This window comes from Labrus bergylta, chromosome 3 (genome assembly GCF_963930695.1).
Source record: "Labrus bergylta chromosome 3, fLabBer1.1, whole genome shotgun sequence".
NCBI lineage: Eukaryota > Metazoa > Chordata > Actinopteri > Labriformes > Labridae > Labrus > Labrus bergylta.
The window spans coordinates 5,840,615-5,861,883 of record NC_089197.1 but is presented as its reverse complement, the minus strand read 5'-3'; the positions used below and the strand labels follow the sequence as shown (position 1 = coordinate 5,861,883).

At 40.3% G+C, this 21,269-nt stretch overlaps 2 protein-coding genes across 4 annotated transcripts in view; both read left to right on the top strand.

Moving 5' to 3' along the window:
• Positions 1 to 1,951: 1,951 nt before the first annotated feature.
• Positions 1,952 to 21,269, top strand: part of LOC110005219 (low choriolytic enzyme-like) — a 208,211-nt gene continuing 188,893 nt past the window's right edge. Inside the window, exons 1-9 of one of the 2 annotated variants that reach the window (XM_065952527.1) lie at positions 1,955 to 2,000; positions 2,123 to 2,211; positions 2,664 to 2,723; positions 2,819 to 2,974; positions 3,601 to 3,721; positions 4,225 to 4,403; positions 4,562 to 4,643; positions 4,765 to 4,889; positions 5,011 to 5,130. In XM_065952527.1, the coding sequence (XP_065808599.1) occupies positions 2,133 to 2,211; positions 2,664 to 2,723; positions 2,819 to 2,974; positions 3,601 to 3,721; positions 4,225 to 4,403; positions 4,562 to 4,643; positions 4,765 to 4,889; positions 5,011 to 5,012 (804 nt within the window). In that variant the 5' untranslated portion in view covers positions 1,955 to 2,000; positions 2,123 to 2,132 and the 3' untranslated portion in view covers positions 5,013 to 5,130. Of the gene's footprint in view, positions 2,001 to 2,122; positions 2,212 to 2,663; positions 2,724 to 2,818; positions 2,975 to 3,600; positions 3,722 to 4,224; positions 4,404 to 4,561; positions 4,644 to 4,764; positions 4,890 to 5,010; positions 5,131 to 21,269 lie in introns of those variants that run through there. The other variant, XM_065952528.1, reaches the window with a different exon arrangement.
• On the top strand, positions 8,134 to 20,370 carry mtch2 (mitochondrial carrier homolog 2). 2 transcript variants are annotated; one of them, XM_065952525.1, is made up of 13 exons: positions 8,134 to 8,278; positions 9,309 to 9,393; positions 12,058 to 12,164; positions 12,863 to 12,889; positions 13,528 to 13,566; positions 14,646 to 14,703; positions 14,903 to 14,954; positions 15,043 to 15,102; positions 16,195 to 16,288; positions 18,337 to 18,384; positions 18,474 to 18,541; positions 18,623 to 18,698; positions 19,535 to 20,370. In XM_065952525.1, exons 1-13 carry the CDS (start codon positions 8,192 to 8,194, stop codon positions 19,619 to 19,621), a joined length of 888 nt encoding a protein of 295 aa, XP_065808597.1. In that variant the 5' UTR covers positions 8,134 to 8,191; the 3' UTR covers positions 19,622 to 20,370. The 2 variants fall into 2 exon arrangements, with proteins under 2 accessions (XP_065808597.1, XP_065808596.1); XM_065952524.1 differs by having other exon boundaries at positions 13,525 to 13,566.

The following is a 21,269-nucleotide window of genomic DNA, read 5'->3' as shown; positions in this document are numbered from 1 at the left end:
CACAAGCGGGTGGTGGAGCTGTTTTCATTGGGTCTGGAATGAGTGCCTGGGGAAGAAAATGGTGACGATGCACTCGTTTTGTTCTGTGCTGTTGAACAGATTGATCCACTAAGATGGATTGATCAACATAGAAAAAGTGGGTTTGGGAGGAAACAACTTCTTGTCTCTTCGTGGGAAAGAGTTTGAGAAACTTCTAAACAGAGCTTGTGTGGCTTTCTGTGTGAAATATTGATGCAAGAGGTTTGTGAAATGCAGAAATTTGTGAAATTTTTTTTCTCTGTAAGTCTGAGATATGGACGTGTGAGAATGAAATATTCTTTTATTTCTAAAATTGATATAACGATACACAATATAGAAGAGATAAAAGTACATAAATCAGAGGATGTATTGTTATTTCAATGTCTAATACAGCTAAATAAGTCTCAATTATGTGCATGTTTCTTCAGACAATATTAAGGGGAAGTGAAAAGAGGAGCAGCTCTACATCTGCAAGACATATCATGTCTAATTATTCAATCCTCATAATTTATTGTGTTTAAAAACCAAGCTAGCTGAATAGTTTTATTATCTGACGACTGTTGATCCTCCTAGTCTATTCAATCAGCTGTCCTCAACTGGGGGCTCAGGACCCACAAGCGGGTGGTGGAGCTGTTTTCATTGGGTCTGGAATGAGTGCCTGGGGAAGAAAATGGTGACGATGCACTCGTTTTGTTCTGTGCTGTTGAACAGATTGATCCACTAAGATGGATTGATCAACATAGAAAAAGTGGGTTTGGGAGGAAACTTCACCTTCACCAGCCACCTGCAGGCCAGAGTATTTGATGCACCACACTCGAGCTGATCAAATAACTACGTTTTTATGATGCTTGCCCACTAAGATGAACCGACGTACAAGCAGATTCTCAGTAAATGCAGTTTTATCTCCACTGAGGCTTCTCCACTTGAGGACCTTTAGAGATCTCTGATCCAGACTCCCTGAAATTTGAAGTTCTCAATTCTCTGTACCTCCTCCCCTTGTATAAAGGGGCAGGTCTACCCTCAGACAATGCGGGTCTGAGTGAATGGACCTGCCGCACATGTCTTTTAATAATATCAATGCATGCGTATTGGAACAGCAGCGTATGTGCTAGCCTCCTGGCTACCATTCACTATTGCATTGGAGTAGTTCATGAGGAAACGGTCATGTTTGTATGACTATTGAGGGCAAAAAGAAGAGGGCTGAGGACGCAGCCCTGTGGTGCTCCTGTGTTCAGCGACAGAATTAAACGCTGACATTGGGAGGTCTGTTGTAATTCCGGTTTACATTACATAACATTTTCAGAGATAGAAATGCTGATGTACTTTGTGTTGGTTAAGCTAGGTCTGGAGAACAGGGATCCCCATAAACAGAGGCTGCAGCCCTCGTTACACCCACCGCAGGTTCGACTGCAGGCCTCAGCTCTCTGATGAAAGTCTCAACCTCTCACGCTCCTCACATTTCCTTTCTCTCTTTAGCTGTCCTCTCAAAAAAGCTAAAAGGACAAAAAACTGTCTCATGAATATGAGATTTTTCAAAATTGTAAATCGTAATCATAAATAATTAACAGACCAATCCAAAATATATTAATAAGCTTAGTGCTGCTGTTTCCTATTGACGGTGCTTCTATGCTTGATTTAATGATACATTTTGATCATAATTCATTTTAAAAAATAGTTGTAGGTTAAAAGTCTAAATATGTCTTTAATTTTTATCATAACCAACAGCCTCCTGCCAAAGCTGCCACAAAACCATCATCATCAGACATATCACTGAATGCTGACAAGTCAACTTAACAAATGTCCATTTCTCACACATAGTATAGGCTATGTATGATATCGTTTGTGTGAGAAGCATATGTGACTGATAAGACTAGCTGACTTGGCACCCAGATAATCCATATTTGGTCTGACTGACGTAGTTGAACATGTATAAAAACCTGGAGAAACATTTGAGCTGCATTCATCCACACAGAGGATCCAAGGTGAGTCCTAGCTGCAAAGAGAGAGATATGAAGGATCTCTCCATGTGTAAAGGTTTAGTTGTCAAACTCTGAATCTTTCCTCTGAGTAGAAACTAAGGTTTATTCCTCTCTGTATCCTGCAGGTCTGCTGAGATGGCTCGCACATCTGTTTTCAGGTTCTCCGCTCTGGCTCTGCTGCTGCTGTCTGCCTTCTGTTGGGCCGACAATGAGGTACATTCATAGAAGAGACGTGGAAAATGACAGACCTGTGTGACTTCTGAATTTTGTCATGCTTTATCAGTTTCATGCCACAAACATGAAAGACCTCCTGTCTCTTCAATGACGCCTGTCGCCTTCTTTACTTCCTCAAAGGTCTAGTCTGAACTTAGTCTACACTTAGTCTGCAGAGGTTTAGTTCTTTCATACTTGAGGTGTTTCTTTAAGTATCTCAGTACTTTAACCGTTTTAATGAAACCTTTTCATTCCAGGAAAATGTTGTTAATGATTTGATCTGTTGGTCTATATTTTGTTGCTAATGTATTTGTTTTCTTCTCCCCTGACTCTACACTGAACCTGCAGGCAGGTAATGTCTTCTAATGATCACACCTATTGTACTGACCTGCACTGTTCTGTGACTACTGTATCTGTGTACAAAATCAAACTGTGTTGTTGTTGCTGTCACTACAGAGGAGGACTCAGAGCTGTCTGTCTCTGAACGTCTGTCGAGAGCCAACAGTAATCTGAGTAAGTGTGATCTTCTTGTGTCCCTGTGTTCTTCATGTTTTCTGTTATTAGCAGCACCTCAGCAGGTTTTAAAGTAGCTGTATGATGTGTTTCAGTCCGTTCTGTCGATGAGCCCAATCTGATTGAAGGAGACATCGCCATCGACTCAGAGGCCGAGAGAAACGCCGACCCATGCACCAGCCGCGGCTGCATGTGGGGCAAGTGGACTGATGGGAAGGTCTACATTCCTTATTACATCACCAACCACTTCTGTAAGTGTCACACAGAGGCCCAGGGCCCACATAAGTTCTGACTTTATCCAGAAATGTTCACTTTGAAAGCAGCTTGTTGAAACAGCGACTTTTCAAACAATTAGCTGTGCAGTTACTACTAACTGTTAATAATGTAACCAGTCTGGTCTCCTAAAGTCGTGACATGAATGACCTAAAAAAGTGGACAATCCATAATATTTTTCATAGAAGAGAGGAGCTTTTCTTTTTCACCACAAGATCTTTACTTAAAACATTTTCCAAGCCCTTTCCTTTGTCAGCAATTGCTAGCTAACCTCGTTGCTGACACTTAATCAAGTAACTAATCTGATGTAAGCTAACGGTTAGCTAAGGGTTCATATAATTGAAAAAGTTTGAATGCATTGCTTGCATTGTTTTAAAGACTCCTAGGCGAACATTTCAAATGCTGAGTGTTAATATATAAAACATAATCTTGTCATGGTTTGTCACTTTGTTGTTTATGAAGGAGCATTTGCAATGTGTTTAATGATTATGTTCTTCCTGCAATGACTTTGAAAGTAATATTTATTATGTCTTTATTTGAAAGAATATGGTGTTGTGTTGTTCTTTTGATGCTGAGTGTATGTTGTGTGTTTTGTACCCTCCAGCCTCTCGTGAAAAGGCCATCATCACTCGTGGACTGGAGTCCTTCTCTTCCTTCTCCTGCATCCGCTTCAGGCCCAGCAGAAGCGACGACCGCGAATGGCTGCAAATCGAGTCTCAGAACGGGTAAAAAAAGACGAAAGTTACCAATGAGTAGTTTGAGTTCCTTAAAGGAAGAATTTGCGACTTTTTGATCCAGCAGATGTCGCCCTTGAGCACCAGCATGAAACCAAAACAACTTGCCCTGCATTGTTGTGTTAGCACGCTAATGCTAGCGATCTTTATTATGCTCGCATCTTCACACTGCATGTAAATTTACCTGAAATGAGCGTGATCTAGAAACACAGTTAAGCAATGAGTACAGTATGTTATTCTTCTTTTCTCTAGTCCCTCAATTAAATAACTTTCATACACGAGGGGAGGAGTCAGCCGGCCGTCCCGGCGATATAAACAAAGTGTAGCTATGGCTTGGAAAGCTCTGAAAGCATCACAGACAGTGGGACTCAGGTGTCACACTCATTGTAGACAGTCATGACACAGAGTTATTTTCAGAGGATATACTTGACTTCTGCTACATTTAAGCTTCTGTCAGACGTCAGTGTACTTTAACTAATTCTGTCTCCGTTCAGCTGCTGGTCCTACGTTGGCCGCCGTGGTGGAAAGCAGGTGGTGTCTCTGGCCCGTAGTGGATGTCTCTACCACGGCACCGTCCAGCATGAGCTGCTCCACGCTCTGGGATTCAACCACGAACAGACCCGCTCTGACAGGGACAACCACATCCAAGTCCTGCTGCAGAATGTTGATTCTAGTAAGGAGGCTGTTTTTTATTCACAAAGCTGAATTGACACATTGACACTCTGAAGCTTATTGAACTCTTTCTCAAGCAGCTGAGCTGAACTCCTTTCTGTCCAGAGTCAGAGTGACTTCATACCAAACAAATATTACATTTATTTCTGTTGTTTTCAGGTATGCAACACAACTTCAGGAAGATCGCTACCTTGAACCAGGGCACTCGCTACGACTACAACTCTGTCATGCAGTACCACAAGTGAGTGAGACTGGCTTCACCTCAGCACCGTCGTGTTTCATCAAACATACAGTATGTGTGTGTGTGTGTGTGTTCACAATGTGCCTTAGTTTAGTCTTAACTGCTCTGTGTCCTGTTGTAGGTACGCCTTCTCCAAGAACAACAAGCCCACCATGCTGCCCATCCCTAACCCCAACGTGTCCTTTGGTAATGCTAAGGAGATGAGCAGCAATGACAAAGCCAGGCTCAACACTCTCTACAAGTGCTGTGAGTGTCTTCCTGTGCCCTTTAGGATAAATATTCAATCATATAGTCACTAACACTGCCTTCCTATATAGGTGTAATTTAAACATCATACTAATGTCCTCTTTGTTGTTCTTTGTTACAGAAGAAGCCAGTTCAGATCAGAGGAAACATCATCTCCTTGTGTTTACAGTATTTAACAACAGACACCGATCTGATCAGCACATCAGTCCATGATCTTTCATTAAAACTTACCTGAATATAACACAGCATCCTCGTGTTATTCCTTCATTAATGGCACAGTTTGAGATGGTAGAGACTCCACTTTCGGCAATATGTAGATTCAGAGTCTGTTGTCCAGCATCTGAAGACATCTCAGAAGAAAACGAATGGAGTCAGACTTTTACTAAAAAATAAAACCACTGGAGATGATCAGAGTCTGATACAAAAAAGTGTATTCAATGGCAGCAAGAGACACCGAACAGGCCTAGGACTACTTCCTATACAGTAAATGGTTTGAGGACAAAGAATCATTCAGCAGACATTCATGTTGTGTCCGGCTCATCCTGATTCACAGTTTGTTTCAAAGGTTAACTTTTGCATAAAGCATCCCTTGGTCTTACACATAGAGATCAATGCCTAACACAGCTGTGCAGTTGTAGTCTATGCGTCTTCACTCTGAGATTGTTTTGGTTGTCTGAATGCACTGATCTATCCAAATTACACTGATAAATAGACTTGACTTGAGCTTGTATAGCGTTTCGCTTGCTCTCTGACGACTCAAAGCTCCTCTACACCGCAGGTCACCCCTGCCCATTTACACCCATTCACACACTGATGGCAGAGGTTGCTGTGTCAATCAGTATTAACTAATCCCATTCATACACATTAAGACGCCGCTGAGGAGGCAGCAGGTTAAGTGTCTTGCTCTAAGGACACATCGGACATGTGGCTGCAGGTGATCTCTTGAGAGACGAGACGACCCACACTGCCTACTGAGCGACAGCCAATGTAGATGGTTGAATGTAGAAGTGGTTTCACTTTGAGCTGGCAGGAACTCCAAAGTCACGAGTCAGGGTGAGGACACATCTCAATGCAGTGCGTTTTCTGGTTCACTCTCTTCCAATGATCACTTTACTTAACTGCTTGAGAATGTCTTCGGTGTCACTGAGGTATGAAATTGTAGTATAAGTATGCTCAGGAGGAACATCAGCTGACAGTTTTGATGAAGTCATCCAGGACAAACTTTGTAAAATGACTGAATGGGAACCAACATAAACTGCCATGAGCAAGCACTTGGCAACAGTGTCAAGGAAAACCTTCTTATACCAGCAGAAACCACATACGGAAATCATGTTGAACAGTCATCTGCTGCAACTGTGTGTGCAGAGAATGTGATAGAAGGAGAGAAAGAAAGACAAAGAGAGATGGACAGAGACAGACAAACAGAGAAATAACAAACAGAGTAAAAACAACAACAGATAATACAGACTTATGGCTACAATGGCAGCAAAAACATGAACAATACAAGAAACCTTTTATTAGCAGGAATAGAAACGTAATGATTATTAACTGATATAATAAATATAGCAAGTCAACAAGTCTAATATATTTCAAGGCCATTAACAACTATAACATGGTTAATGTGGGGAGGGTTGATAATGTAAGCAAAACAAGATCCGCACACCAAGAAGCTCCGGTTTGAAGGATTTATTAAGTGACGTTTCGGGCAAACGATTGATAAATCCTTCAATCGGGAACTCCTCGGTGTGCAGATCTTGTTTTGCTTTCCTTACCTACTCGTGTTTTTTGGATCCAGCACCCACTGAGGGGATGTGCATGTCTTTTTATTTTATTTTTCATTGAGGGCAGATAATGGTAAATAAAGCTGTTGGAGCCGAACAACTCTTACATTAACATTACAGCTATAAAAACAATATTGAAAGGAAAACTGATATTAATAGTTGTTAGTTTGAGTCAGGCAGGTCCATGGAAGCAAGTGATCCACAACAACAATGGGGGGGACCTACAACTGGAGGAACAGGCCAAACAAGTGAAAAGAAAGAGACATTTCAACCAACGCCTTTAACCTATACAGACAATGCTGCTGCCTAGGTATTACTTGTGTGTCATTATGAAAAACAACATGTTCAGAGACTATAAACTTACAAGCAAACAGCCAAGATTTTGTTACTTTTGATGATGGTCATTAATTCCTTCAAATTTTACCAACTTTTGGACAGAATTATATGATTTGTTTGGTCATTACTTGTTGTATTGGTTTTGCTTGTCATTGTGGTTTTATGTAACTTTGTTTACCTGTTTATCACCAACCTGCCAAGGGACTACAGATGGAAATTAGCCTATGGCTATAATCTTCTTTATTTACATTTGATGTTCAAGATTACCTCAATTATTTAAATCGCACCTTTAATTTAATGTTTGCACTGCCTGTTATTTAATGTCTGTTTTTTGATAATTTTGCACTATCTGCTTTTTTAAACATTGCTACATATATAAACAACACAAATCAGAAGGTCAACACTTTTTATTTTTATTTTTATATTCAGGTCTAATTACAGATTTTTTTCCTCAACTGTTTAAAGGTTCTTGTTTAAATTTCACAAATATTTTTATCCCTGCACAGGTTATGTCTATTTTTAATTGCACAGTTTAATTTTGATTCATCTAGGGCAGGAGTGGGCAACTGGTGGCCCGGGGGCCATATGCGGCCCCCATCAACCCTCAACGTGGCCCTCAGGTAAATTTTTAAATATCAATTAATTGGAAACATGAAGAAAACATGACAAAATCTGCCATGAAATCATGAAAACCAGAAATATGTCCATAATAATATTTGATCACTGGTATATGTTGAGTTAAATTTGAGACATAATTGATTGGAATCGTTTTTGTATTCTACAATTTGGCCTTCTGGCAGTCAGAATTAAATGATTGTGGCCCTTGCTGTGACCAAAGTTGCCCATCCCTGATCTAGGGGTATTCTTTAAATCTTTTTTTCGGGTTAATATATATGTATGGGGGGGGGGGGGATGAATAAATAAATGAAAACAAAAATGCTTCGTTTTATGAATCTCAGTCAAGCATTACTTGTTTTATTCTACCTTTTTATTTCTATTTTTTATGCGACTTTCAATTCATAATATTGTGCTGTCTTGTCAAGCAGAGTGTCTGTACCGTCTATAACCACTAGATGGCGGTACCTTTATAACATGATTACGGATGGGCGCTTTCGGCTGTTCTGACGCAAGACGAGGAAAAAAAAAAAAAAAAAACAGCTTCCTGTCTCCCCTGGCTCTCCAAAAATGGCGGACACGTGTGGCCAAGTATTGCTGGGATCAGGGCTCACCGTCCTCTCCCACCCTCTGATGTACATAAAAGTCCTGATCCAGGTAAGAGGCCAGGTGTTTATGCAAACGATGCGAAGACGTGCCAGGTCCCGGAGCTGCCTCCTTTGTGAAACACTCAGCTCGGTGGTCACCTGAAGAGGCAGCTGTCAAACCTCATTGGAAATATCGCAGTGTATTGTTGTGTTGCTTCTCAGTGAATGGACGGCTGGTGTAAGGGTTGACACTAAGTCTGCTGTGATTCCTGGTCATGTACTCTTTAATTCGGCTTTAATTGAAACCTCACAGAAACAGGTGCAGCGATCAGAATAAGAGCTTCATTATGGACCCGTCTGTTGTCCCTGTGACCTTCTGTGTGTAAAACACTCTGTAGTGGGCGGAAGCGACGTCTGATAACCGAATTACAGTCCACCCTGCATTGATATGCAATGTCACTTTGACAGTTTTATGAATGCATTCTGCACCCACATACTGAACTGTCAGGAGACTGCCTTCACAAGACGTAAATTGTACTTTCTAGGTGCACAACTTTGCAGCAGAAACACACCAGTGAGCCGATCAGCTGTTTTCTGCTGCCTCCTGTGTAATTCCCCCTGCGACCCTTTTTTGCATTTCACAACCATTTCCTGAAGTGACACACTTATTTATCACCCATTACTGGTAGATGAACACAAACAGGGGCTTTGTTTAAAAGCAGCTGAAAGGTCGAGCACAGTATCCATGGACCCTGGTCATTAACATACTGCTGCCCTTTGGCCCACTAAAGCTAACACTAGCAGCAGGTTGCTAACCAGCTAAAGTCAATGTTAATCATTTAGCCTGCGTCCTCAAACTTGTTTTAAAGCCAGGATGAGTTCCCTTCTCTTATGTGAAGGCTGAATAAACCCGAGGAAAGCTTTGAGCCAAAACTGGCAACAACAAGTTGACTTTAGGCGTCAGATAGAAACAGAAAGCAGGAAGTCTGAGAGTGCACAAAGAGAATCACTTCAGCTTTTTTATTATTGTGTGTGTGTGTGTGTGTGTGTGTGTGTGTGTGTGTGTGTGTGTGTGTGTGTGTGTGTGTGTGGGTGGTTAGGTAGGACATGAACCGCTCCCTCCAAGCCTGGGCAGGAACCTGTTTGGCAGACAAGTGTACCAGCTTCCCGGACTGTTTGCTTATGGTGAGTCCATCACAGACAATAGATATGTAATATTTATAACAGTACTGATCTGAGGGCAGACAGGCGCGTGTCTTCATAACCTTTGCTGGTCTCGCTTTTTGTTCTTTAAAGTGGCAACTTTGTTTCTAACGCTGGTAGAAATGGAAATGCTGTAATCAATCAATCAATCATTATTTGTATAGCGTCAATTCATAACAAGTTTTATCTCCAGACGCTTTACAAAAGAGTATATGGGATAATATGCAGGAAGGATTTCTCCTAAAGGTTGATCATTACTTTGGCTCGTACTGAAAGTGTCTGGGACATTTATTCAAAACTGTAAAAATAATAATAACGAGACACGTCTTCACTTCAGTCAGTTTACTGATAACAAATCTCACAGACGCTTTACAAAGAGAGCAGACTGTTCCCTTTGTTTGTGGCTCAGTTGGTAGAGTCGTCGTCTCTCAGCTGGAAGGTCGAGGGTTCGATCCCCAGCAACCTGCAGAAACACGTCCGATGTGTCCTCGGGGAAACCCAGAACTGCTCCCGCTGCTTCGTCGGTGGCGTATGAATGAGATGAGTTACTTGTGATGGTCTCACTACACAGCAGCTTCTACCGTCAGGGTGTGAATGTGCAGGTGGGACGTGTGACGTCAAAAAAGCGCTTTAAGCAGAAAGACGAGAAAAGCGCGGTAGAAGCTCAAGTCCATTTATATTGTTGACAAAGAACCAACATTAATTCACCACGAGTAAATCACTTGGCAACATCTATCAACGTAACAGTGGAGACGCAGATAGAGACAAACATACAGAGCAACGACATCAGTGATTGTTACAGATTTATGGCGACAATGTCAATAATAATTCCAAAACGATAAGTATGATAAACAACTCATCAGTCTAATATTAACACTGCTAACTATAACAGAATAGAATAGAATAGATGTTTATTGCCATTTGCACAGGTACAGGACAGTACAGGTACATTGGAATTCTTGTGCGTTTCTCCCTGAGTCAGCTTCTACAAAAAAAGTTAAAATTATATATAAGATAGAATAGCATTGTAAGAAAAAAAGAGTAGAAAAGTACAAAAAAAATAAACAAGTTGTTGTAACAGCTAAGTGATTTAAAATAAACTGTACAGAAGTTATACACTGTATTAAAGCACATATATAATACAAAAAAATAACAAAGGGGAACGAAATGAAATGAAAATAATTGCACTGTTTTTTGTTTTTAAGGTTAATGTGTCACACTTGTATTGCACTGTGAGGTGGTCAGCTGTCCATTTAGTCTGTGAGGTGTGGGGTGAGGTACTTCCTTCCCATCTTACTGTCCTGTGCTACAAGTCTCACAGCAGCAGGGAAAAAGCTGTTGTGGTGTAGCGGGCCTTGTGGGTGGAGATGCTCTCTGGACTGAGATGTCGCAGGTTACAAACCGAGTTCTTCCACCTGAACAGAACAATAACGATAATAAAATGAGGAAGAATGGGGAAGAGTGTTAACCACAGCTTAATATTCACATCAACAAGTATAACCAACGATAATAGAAATTAGTCTGATATTTATTGATGTAGCCGTTTGAATCAGATGGATCCACAGCAGCACGCCGCTCTATTCAGAACAGATGGGCTGTAAGATGTCGGGTCGGTATTTTCAAAGCTGTGACTACAATCGCTGATGTTGTGTTAACATAACTGCAATTTTTTTTTTGTGTGCGTGGGCACATTTTACTCCTAGAAATAGACCAATAAAATATTTGTGTATGTACTGTAATAGACAGGGAAGTGTCTTGAGTTGTGATCCCCCCCCCCTTAATGTGCCCTGTGGACGATTCCTTTGAGCAAACTTAAGTTTTGTTTACATTCAGTGTTTGTCACCAAAATGCATTTGTTTGTGTTCACGATGTTGAACAAACCTGTTTAGTGTGTTTTTCTGCTCCTAAAACATCAGTACAGAGACCTTTTATAAAACTTTACTTGTGAGGAATTTGACCTTTTTCTTGTCTTTTGCTGATGCATTGCTTTGTATGTTAACATGCTGCTCGTACCCACTGATGATCAGAGTGGAAAATCAACCTGCCACCAATGTGCTGGCGTATCGTTCATGTCTGTCAAAAACAAACTGGACTTAAAGCTTCTATCGTCCTTTTCTAGTCTTCTGACTACTCAAAGCACTTTTACATCGAATGTCACACCGAAGCAGCGGGAGCATCTCAGGGTTAAGTGTCTGGCTCAATTGGACATGTGGCTGCAGGAGCTGGGGATCGAACCCCCAACCGTCTCTACCAACTGAACCACAGCCGTCCCTGAAGTTAAAGTCATTAAAAACATTCTGTAGGCTCTGAGTTTTGATCTGACAATTTTTAACTGAATGAAGGAAAACAGATTTTGAAACTCTTAATTGTCCTTTTTTATTAAACCACTCATAATAAATGTCAGTCACAAAGTAGAGAAACACCATTTTGACTTTTGGGGAGTTTGCATTTACTTAATGTGTGATTTGTATTTTTGTGTGTGTGTGTGTGTGTGTGTGTGTGGATAAAGCTCGTCTGGTATCCTGCAGAACACACAGCCATGGTTTTCTTTAACAGGACAGGTGTCTCTCCTTCAGCTGGATCTGATCTGACTGCTGAGCTCCATGTTTACAAACTGTCCTGTTCTTTATTTTCTGTCCATATCAGCAAAACACATCATCAAGATTGATGGCAAAGTGGGTCTCTTCAAAGGGCTCGGTCCGAGGCTCTGCGCCGGCACCATTGGCACAGTGGTGCACAGCAAAGTTGTGCAGGTAGGCCAGACACAATATGACATTTAAAAGTTACCCGCATCCCTCCTCGTTTGTTTTGATTCGGAGGCGCAGGTGAAGTGACGTTTTACATTTCATTTCGCACGGCATTGTGGGTGATAAAATACAACTCATTTCCTGAAACGATGCATCCAAACCATACTGCACAAAACCCGGAAGTTATTATCCATGCTGAAATTTTCAGTATACTGAGAACCACCTACTGAAAAGTCTGCGCTCCATACTGAACTGTGACTTTTCTGAAAGGACCATAAGTCTTCATTGCACAAATATGTTGGCAACATTTCAATACCACAGCATAGCCAACGTGCAATTTTATGTGGTTGTAAACAAGAAATGGCCAATATTGGCTGCCTGGGACTTAAATGTTTTTTTACCGTGGTATGAAAAAAGGTTTCCGAGCTGTTTGATTTGAGCTTGTATCATATGGAAGGTTAAAATTGTAGTATCTTGACGAGCCTTGTTAGTTTACATCCAGAGGTAATGTTTCTGAAGCCCAGTGAGATGTTTGATCATGAAGGATGTAAATAAATATCTGATTTAAATGGGTTCTGCATGCATTGATGACTTTAATGTTTTTAAAGTAGGATAATGTCCTTTTTTTAGCCCGTCATGGTTTAATGGTAACACACCGAGTCTTCATGTCCAGATTTAAAATGTGACATTTCACTCTCTTACAGAAATGTCAGGAACAAGGGGCTCCTCAGGTAAGACTTTCTGACGCTGATTACACTTTGAACACTAGATAACAGCAGCGACCATAAAAACAGTAAAGATAGTACGACGCCTTTATCTTACAGGGTTTATTCACTGGGTGGTTTGTATTAATAGCTGTTAAACCATTTTGTCAGAAGGTGTTGATAGTTGTCCGTCCTTCATAGTTTATTAATTTCTGTAACAATTGCCATTTTATATGTTTCATAAATGCTTGTGGGTCGCCAGAATTACTTTTTATAGTCTGTTTATGAACGCAAACAATTCTAAGGCTGCATTGTTCTCCATTGAAGTCAGACTTGAATTATAATTGAGTTTAAGAATCGGGGAAACAAAATGTTTTATGCAAATTTGCTCCAAAAGTTACAATGATTTTAGTACTAATTAAACAGCAATTATTCAACAAATCATCATTGGGGCACCTGGTGGTTATGTCACTTGCCCCATGTACAGAGGCAGTAGCCCTTATTGCAGCAGCAGTGGGTTCAAGTCCATCCTCGGCTCGTTGTTGGATGTTATATCCCTCTCTCTCCTCCCAGCGGTTCCTGTCTCTCTTCTTTGGGATGTTTTTAAAAAGTCTTCAAAGATGATACTAATGTCTGTCTCTTTTCTTGTTCTGGGCGGTCAGCAGAAGGCTGCGGACGGCTCCTTACAGTACGTTGTCAACGAGGTGAGACATGTTTACAGTTTCAGTAAGATACTACCAACACGCACCAAACAAGAGCAAATTAATATATAATCAATAATGACATTTTTATCTCTCAATGAACGAGACAACCTCGACGACCTGTGGGCTGTTGGGAAGGCCTCGACTTAGAAAACAAATAAGGACTTAAAGTCCAGCAGCTCTCTCACGTCTGTGGTTAGGGTCTAGATCATGTTTTGTCTCTAACTGCCATTTTACTCATTCTGTGTGCGCACCATGGTCCGTCAGCGCCGGGCACCACAGCTGCGTTCACTGGCGCAGCGGCATTACGCTCTGCTCCGTTTAAAATAAGCTGTGCGTCTGTTTTCAACAAAGCTCGCTGCAAGCACACTTCAAGCTGGACAGAAAAGATCGAGCCGGAAAGGAAGTCAGACAAGAGTATGCACAGAGCGTCTGGTCAATTTCAAAATAAAGCACAATTTACAGACCCAGTGAGGAGGGCACACATCGTCTGGCAGAGCACAAACGTGTCTCTGACAGAATAGCAGACTAGGTGGAAATTGGCAGTGAAAGATCACTTCAGTTCTTCACTGACACATAAAAGAGTACCTTTTGTACTACCGGCTAGTTTTCCAAAAACAAAAAGACAGCCTCAACTTAGAAAATAAACCTAATAGAAGTCAGTGATGTTTTTAGATTAAAATAAAAAAAAACATGAAGTCATGACGCATAACATAGTCACAGATTTGTTTCTTTTACTCCTTCCTCCGGTTGAAACTGGTCATTTGAGGCTCTTGATAATTTACATAGCCATTGTAAGTGATGAAGGATCAAATCCACACTCTGTGTCAGGCTTAAGTAAGCCATAATGCACAACAAGTTGTCCATAATTTGCCAATAACTGTTTTTTTTTTGTCTGCTTGGGGCAATGGAAACAAGTTCAAACATTGTCTTATCACTAACATTTAGTGCATATGGTGAACTTGATAGCAAACTGTTGCTCATTTACAAACCCAGCAGTTACAGAGCAACATCATTATCATTCAAACTTTCTGTCTTTGGGTCGTCTGCACATCTTCTGATTGATTTTATCTTTTCCACAGACAACCAAAGAGATGATCGCTCGGTCCTGCGCCACCATCGTCACACATCCTTTTCATGGTGCGTCATCTGCATAAAGATGCATAAAGATCTGACACAGTTTTTACTCACTAACTACAACATTATCCTTGAGACTCGTCAGTGGTTGTATAAAGGCACACAAGTTGTTCCCATTGTGATACATTGGATTGCTTTTATATTACCTGTTTTTTTTATATTTTCTGAATGTCAAATGTTTTCCCCTCTGTTTGTTTTTCAGTGATTACTTTGCGATGTATGGTCCAATTTATTGGAAGAGAATCAAAATACAGGTAAAGTTATGATACCAATTTCAACTATAATCGACATGACAATTATGAAAAATTACAAAACATTCTCTGTCTCTCTCTTTGTCTTTAGTGGAGTGTTGGACTCCATCGTCACAGTCTACAGAGAAGAAGGCATTCTGGGCTTCTTTGCGTGAGTTAGACTGTACTTGTCTTTCTTTTTTTCTTTACCTGATCAAAGCAACACTCAAATATCCAAGATGGCACTGTACGGTTAAGTCCTGGTATGAGCTGCTGCCACTTATTTGAATCTTTATTTTTTAACACAAGTGTTCTACCTGAATATGCTGCCTGACCTCTTTTGTAAAGCACTCTGGGCCGATCACCAGGACCTTAGTCTTGTCAGAATTTAAGTGTAGGAAATTTACAGACATCCAATTTGTAACAGCCAATAGATACTTGTGAACGATTGTAAGCTTATTGAGATTATTAGGCTTGAAGGAGAAGTAGAGCTGTGTATCGTCGGCATAACAATAATAAAGGATACCTTAACAGGAGTTTAGTAGATTCCCCAGTGCTAACATATACTATGAAACCAGAACTGGTCCAAGGATTATGCCCTGAGGGACCCCAACACAAGAGGGGAGCATAAGAAGATACATAGTTGTTCGTTTGAACCAAGTCAGATCGGTGAACAGAAAACTATTTTAGAGCTGTTCTCAAGATAACCTCCAAGTTCAATAGTCTATCAACTAAAATGGTTTGGTCAGTAGTATCTAATGCTGTGGTTAGGTCAAGTGAAACTAAAATGGGATAGTTACCTTTATCTGCACGCATTAAGATGTCTATAGAAACTCTAAGCAGTGCCATTTCTTTACGATGTGTTTTTGAGGAAGCTGGATTTAGGGATGATGTTTTTCTCAACCAGTTTAAGAAGCTAGAGAGTAACTACTTTCCCCAGAATTTCTGAATTGAAAGGAAGTTTGGCGATTGATCTGTAGTGAGCTAATTCGGTGGTGTCAAGCAATGTTTTTTTTGCAGAGAGGGAAAAAGCAGCTGTCTTGAAATAGTCAGGAATGCAACCAGAAAAGAGAGAATGATTAATAATAGAGAGAAAGTAGAGGGAGATGACTGGCAGGATCTCTTTGAGAAATATGGAGTGGATCAGTGGTTAACTAATTTAATACCTCGAAATAATCTGTCTAAAGATATGTTATTTTCTCTGTGGATTATATTTGCTCACTTAAAATTAATCTGTAATTTAACTTTTTGTGTTTGTTTTCAGTGGGTTGATTCCTCGCCTGCTCGGTGACGTCTTGTCTCTGTGGATTTGTAACCTCCTGGCTCATCTCATCAATACATACGCCATCGATGACTCGGTATATTGTTGTTGTTTTCTTTTAGTCCATACACTTGTTCTATGTCGCGTCCATGAGTTTGGTTAGTGGAATGAAAATTGCCTTAAAGACACATTTACCAGCTCAGGGCTTAGAGCATGGCAAACATGACATGCATACTTTAAATGTGATTATGCACTCAGACTAGGGTTCTTAAAACAATCAACCTACCCACAACCCACTCATGAATTTCAAGAGAAGAACAAAATTATCTTTACTGACGTCAAACTTCAAGAAAAATTCACACATTAGAGGAGGAATACAAATATCAATGCATTTCCTCAATCAGTTGTTGGATGTGCTGATGAAAGTTATTAAAAAGGTATCTTACTAAAGGAAACGTAATGATATCAATGCAGCAAACTCAAAGTAATCAAGATATGTCAGCAATAAATTAAACAGAAGTAAAAGTAGAAGACAGAACTGACCAAGTTGAATTCTTCACCAGTGCATGTGAATTATAGAAATTAATCATTTGAGTCAAATGTTACTACGGTCGACTCAGATTATTCATGTTTATTTAGTTTGAATCTAAATCAAATTATATACCTCGCTGTGTTTTTAAAAGTAGCTGAGGTATGTGGGGCTTTATACACCAGCTGAAGACCTCCCTGTATCTTCCAAAACCAGGTAGACAATAGGTTGTATATAAGACATGGACATAGTTAACATGACTTCACCCCTTGGTTTGTGTAATACACTTTTGAAGCCTTAAATTTGTCATCTTGATTTATCGTAGCCAAAAAATTACCATATAAGAGCCGAGGAATCCCCCCCCCCCGCTAAAAATATACATACATATACCGTATTTTCCGCACTATAAGGCGCACCGGATTATAAGGAGCACCTTCAATGAATGGCCTATTTTAGAACTGTTTTCATATATAGGGCGCACCGGATTATAAGGCGCATAGAATAGAAGATACTGCAGTCAAACGTTTGACTGGGGTTGCATTATGCATCCACTAGATGGAGCTGTGCTAAAGGGAACGTCAACAAAACAGTCAGATAAAGTCAAACTTAATTAAGCGTTCTGACAACTCCGTTCACTCCCATGGTAACGATGTTCAAACGTTAATGTGCATATTAACAATATCTCCCAGCCTTGTTCACTCTTCTCCCAAACGTGGAGGGGAACTTTTCCCTGATTCAGTAAACACGTAGTAAAAGAAACAGTCTGATACCACTAAATCAAACGTTAGTGCATTCACAATATAGGAACTCTCGAAATTGTTCAACTTACGTATAAAACTATGTATGGCCCCTACTGAGCCTCGAAAGAGATCGCTGTATGATGTATACCTGCACTCATCACTTGTTAAATGGTACATACTATATACTACGTTTTATACGTAGTGCATTCACAATAACTCAACGTTGTTCAAACGTTAATGTGCATATTCACAATATCTCCCAGCCTTGTTCAGTTGTAAACACGTAAAAGAAACACAGTCTGATACCGCTAATTCAAACGTTAGTGCATAACTCAACATTGTTCAGTTACGTATAACACGTAAAGCTCACTTTTTCAGTTAATTCCCCGTCCACGAATCCCTTGAATTCTTCTTCTTCAGTGTCCGAATTGAACAGTTGGGCGAGTACGGCATCCAACATGCTCGGCTCCCTCTCGTCATTATCCGAGTCAGTGTCACTGAGCGCCGTGTACAACCAGTATGGATCAACCAATTAACCAATTGATCCATATATAAGGTGCTCCGGATTATAAGGCGCACTGTCGTTTTTTGAGAAAATTAAAGGCTTTTAAGTGCGCCTTATAGTGCGGAAAATACGGTGTATATATATATATATATATATGTTTTTTTTTTAACAACTCATCTATTTTAAGATTTTTGCATAAACTTACATAACTAGGGGTGTGTTTATTTTTTAAACCAAAAGGCCAGAGCCACTTCTTTTACACACTCCCTGACATAACCATAACTTCTTGTAACTGACCTGTCTTTTAACCCCTCTGCCTCCCCATCCTCTGAAATGAATTCTAACACTGTTTATTAATCTGTTGTGTACAGATGAGTCACACAGGAGAAATGAAGAACTGCTCTCAGGCTGTGACAGGGGTGAGTGTCGAACATCTGCTGAACACTTGTCAGTCTGTCTCTTCCTTGATGTTTGAACATGTTCCTGATCTTCTTCTCTTTTCCTTCAGTTCTTTGCGAGTATGCTCACGTACCCATTCGTCTTGGTGTCAAACCTCATGGCTGTCAATGACTGCGGGTGAGTTGTCGGCTTATTAGTTGTTGTAAATGCTCAGAAGAATTGGATCAAGCAGACTTACATTTCCACTGTTTCCTACAGACTCGCTGGAGGCCTGCCCCCCTATGCATCTGTATATCCCACCTGGGTGGACTGCTGGAGGCATCTAAGCAGAGAGGTAAGTACACACACTGGATACATGCTAACAACGCACCAGACACTGATGTGGTTTAACATTTCAGTCACTAATACAAGAATCACAGCTGATTCTGACGGTTACTGCTCACAAACATTTACATTATGTAACGTGTCTGAAGTTAGACCTCATCAGATCCGACCATGATGCAAACAGAAGGCCCCTAATGAATTATTTTATTATCATTAAAACATTTCAACCAACATGGTGCTGCATGTATTTTCAGCCATCATAGATTCAGACCTTACAAGTTAAAAAGTTATCATGTGTTTTTAAATGCACCCCCTGCTGGACATCGTCTGAAGATGGGCAGAACAAACGCCTAGCTGTGGGAGTGTCACCCACCTGGGGGAGGGGTTACTGCCCTTTGTGATGTCATGAAGGGAAAATCTCCAAACGGCCTGTTTGAGCACACATTTTCTGAAAAGTGAAGGAGGCAAAAGACGGAGAGGATGGACTTTTCTCGTAATTGGGGGGTTCGTAGACGGACTGGGGAAACATGTGTTAGAAAAACATGGTAACGTGTTTATTTCACAATATGTGACCTTTAATCAACAGTTTGAACATGACACTATCCAATCCACTGTCAGGCGTTCCTTTTGACAATTTTTACACATTCCAAAAACCAGTGTTATTACAGACCATGTTGTCCTTCATTGTGTTATAGTTAGAACAGACGGGTAATGCTAATGAAAGTGATGAACCCAACTTTGTCTTCTTGGTAGAAGGGGAGAGCTTACATGAAATGATTTTCATTGTGGTGAAATGTATTTTTTAACGCTACGCCTACTAAACATCTGTCCTTTTCTTCATTGCAGGGCAACATGAGCAGAGGCAACAGTTTATTTTTCCGCAAGATTCCAGCAGGAAAGATGTACGCGATTGAGCAGAAGAGATTTTTTTAAAGCCTCTAGAGAACTGAGCTGAACAACGTTGTGATAATAAAACAAACCCAAAAAAATCAACATTGCCTGATCGAGGTGGGGGGGGGGGGGGGTTGGACAGTCAGCACTAAATCCTTTTTTTTGTATGCACTTGTTTACTGATTTTGTTTTTTAACCTGCCATTATGTGAAATTAAAACATTAATTTCTGATATTTCTTCCTGCAGGTTTTGTTAACTTAAATTTACTGATTGAAAGTGAAGGGTTGTAGGAGGATGAGATGCAACATTATGTCATTTTTCTTTGTAAAAAAACCCCCCAGAAAAACCCTCATGTCAAACAACCTGTCTTAATACTTCTAACCATGATAACAAATGTGAAAGGGCCCCTTCCCACGTATTTTTAAAATACAGATTATCTATTGACAATGACTCCCCTTCATCCATGAGATGGGATTTGTTTGTTGAACTAGCATCTCAGTCTGCATGTGGTAATGTCTAATAATACACGTAAATGATCGAGTGGGACCTCTTGTTATGTGGTATTTGTCTTGTGTTAATTATTAAGAAGCTCACTGTCTGGCAAGCGTGTAATGTTAATGAACAGAGGGAAAAGATGGGAGATGTCGGTGGTGGTTTTTCTGGAGCATGTGTGGTGTAGAGGCAGGAATGCGAAGCCTGAGCTGACCAAAACTCTGGACCGTCTGCACGGTCAAGTGCTTGTATCAACTCATTCTGACCGACCCAAATAAAACATGCTTTTTGGACCATGTCTTTCTTGTAAAGGTGAAGAATGTGATACATATGTACCCAGTGATACAAAATGAAACATTGATCCAAGTGACCGTTTGCATGAAATCTTTGCAAGCTTTGAAAAGTAAATAGATCTTCAGTCATAATTGTGAACTGAAGCTGAGGAGAAAAATCAAGAAGTGTATTGAAACTCACAGATCTGCAGATACTGATGTTTCTGAAGTCTCTGTCGTCTCATGAAGATGCTAAACCTACACTTATGTGTCTTTCAAACAGACAAAGAGCAGACAGCTGACACTGCACACATCTCTGTTTCAAAAACAGCAACTGTATGGGAGAAGTTGCCATTTCTGGAGTTTAAAAACAAAACTTTTCATGATTTTGGGAATCTGGATCTTACATGTTTGTGTTATGGAAACAGGCATCAATATCTTGATTTTACAAGATATTGTAACTATTGTAGTTTCAAATTCTGGTGTGAAACCCTAATGGGAAGTGCTGCAGGCAGCAAGAAACACGAGAAAAGAGGGTTCTGTGCTTACAGTAAAATAAGTTGATGTATCTCAGCTGCTCTCACTCAGTATGTGGTTCAGAACAGGACTGGCACTTCTATTTCAGAAAGTAGATGATTCAGTGAGGGATCAGCTGTATTAGTATCATGAGACTTTAGCCACTGTCTAGCCTCCTTTAGCACACTAGCCCAACATGGTTCAGAAGTTTTTATCAGCACAGCTTCTGAACAAGGATTTCGCCCCTCAGTCACAATTAAACTTTGCACCAATATTTCACAAGCCCAAAATCGACTGAAACTTGTGACACTTAAAGTTGTGTTTATCACATTAAGGAAAATTCAGCAGGATGTTTACTTTGTCTGTCTCTCCAACCGTACAATTAGAAATAGAAAGGGACTTCCAAGGA

What these genes read in the sequence shown, in the direction of transcription:
- mtch2 (XM_065952524.1), top strand. Translation starts at nt 8,192, where the DNA reads ATGGCGGACACGTGTGGCCAAGTATTGCTGGGATCAGGGCTCACCGTC. An exon ending in ACATAAAAGTCCTGATCCAG is followed by an intron (nt 8,279 to 9,308) that starts GTAAGAGGCCAG and finishes GTGGGTGGTTAG; the next exon opens with GTAGGACATGAACCGCTCCC. An exon ending in ATGGCTGTCAATGACTGCGG is followed by an intron (nt 18,542 to 18,622) that starts GTGAGTTGTCGG and finishes TGTTTCCTACAG; the next exon opens with ACTCGCTGGAGGCCTGCCCC.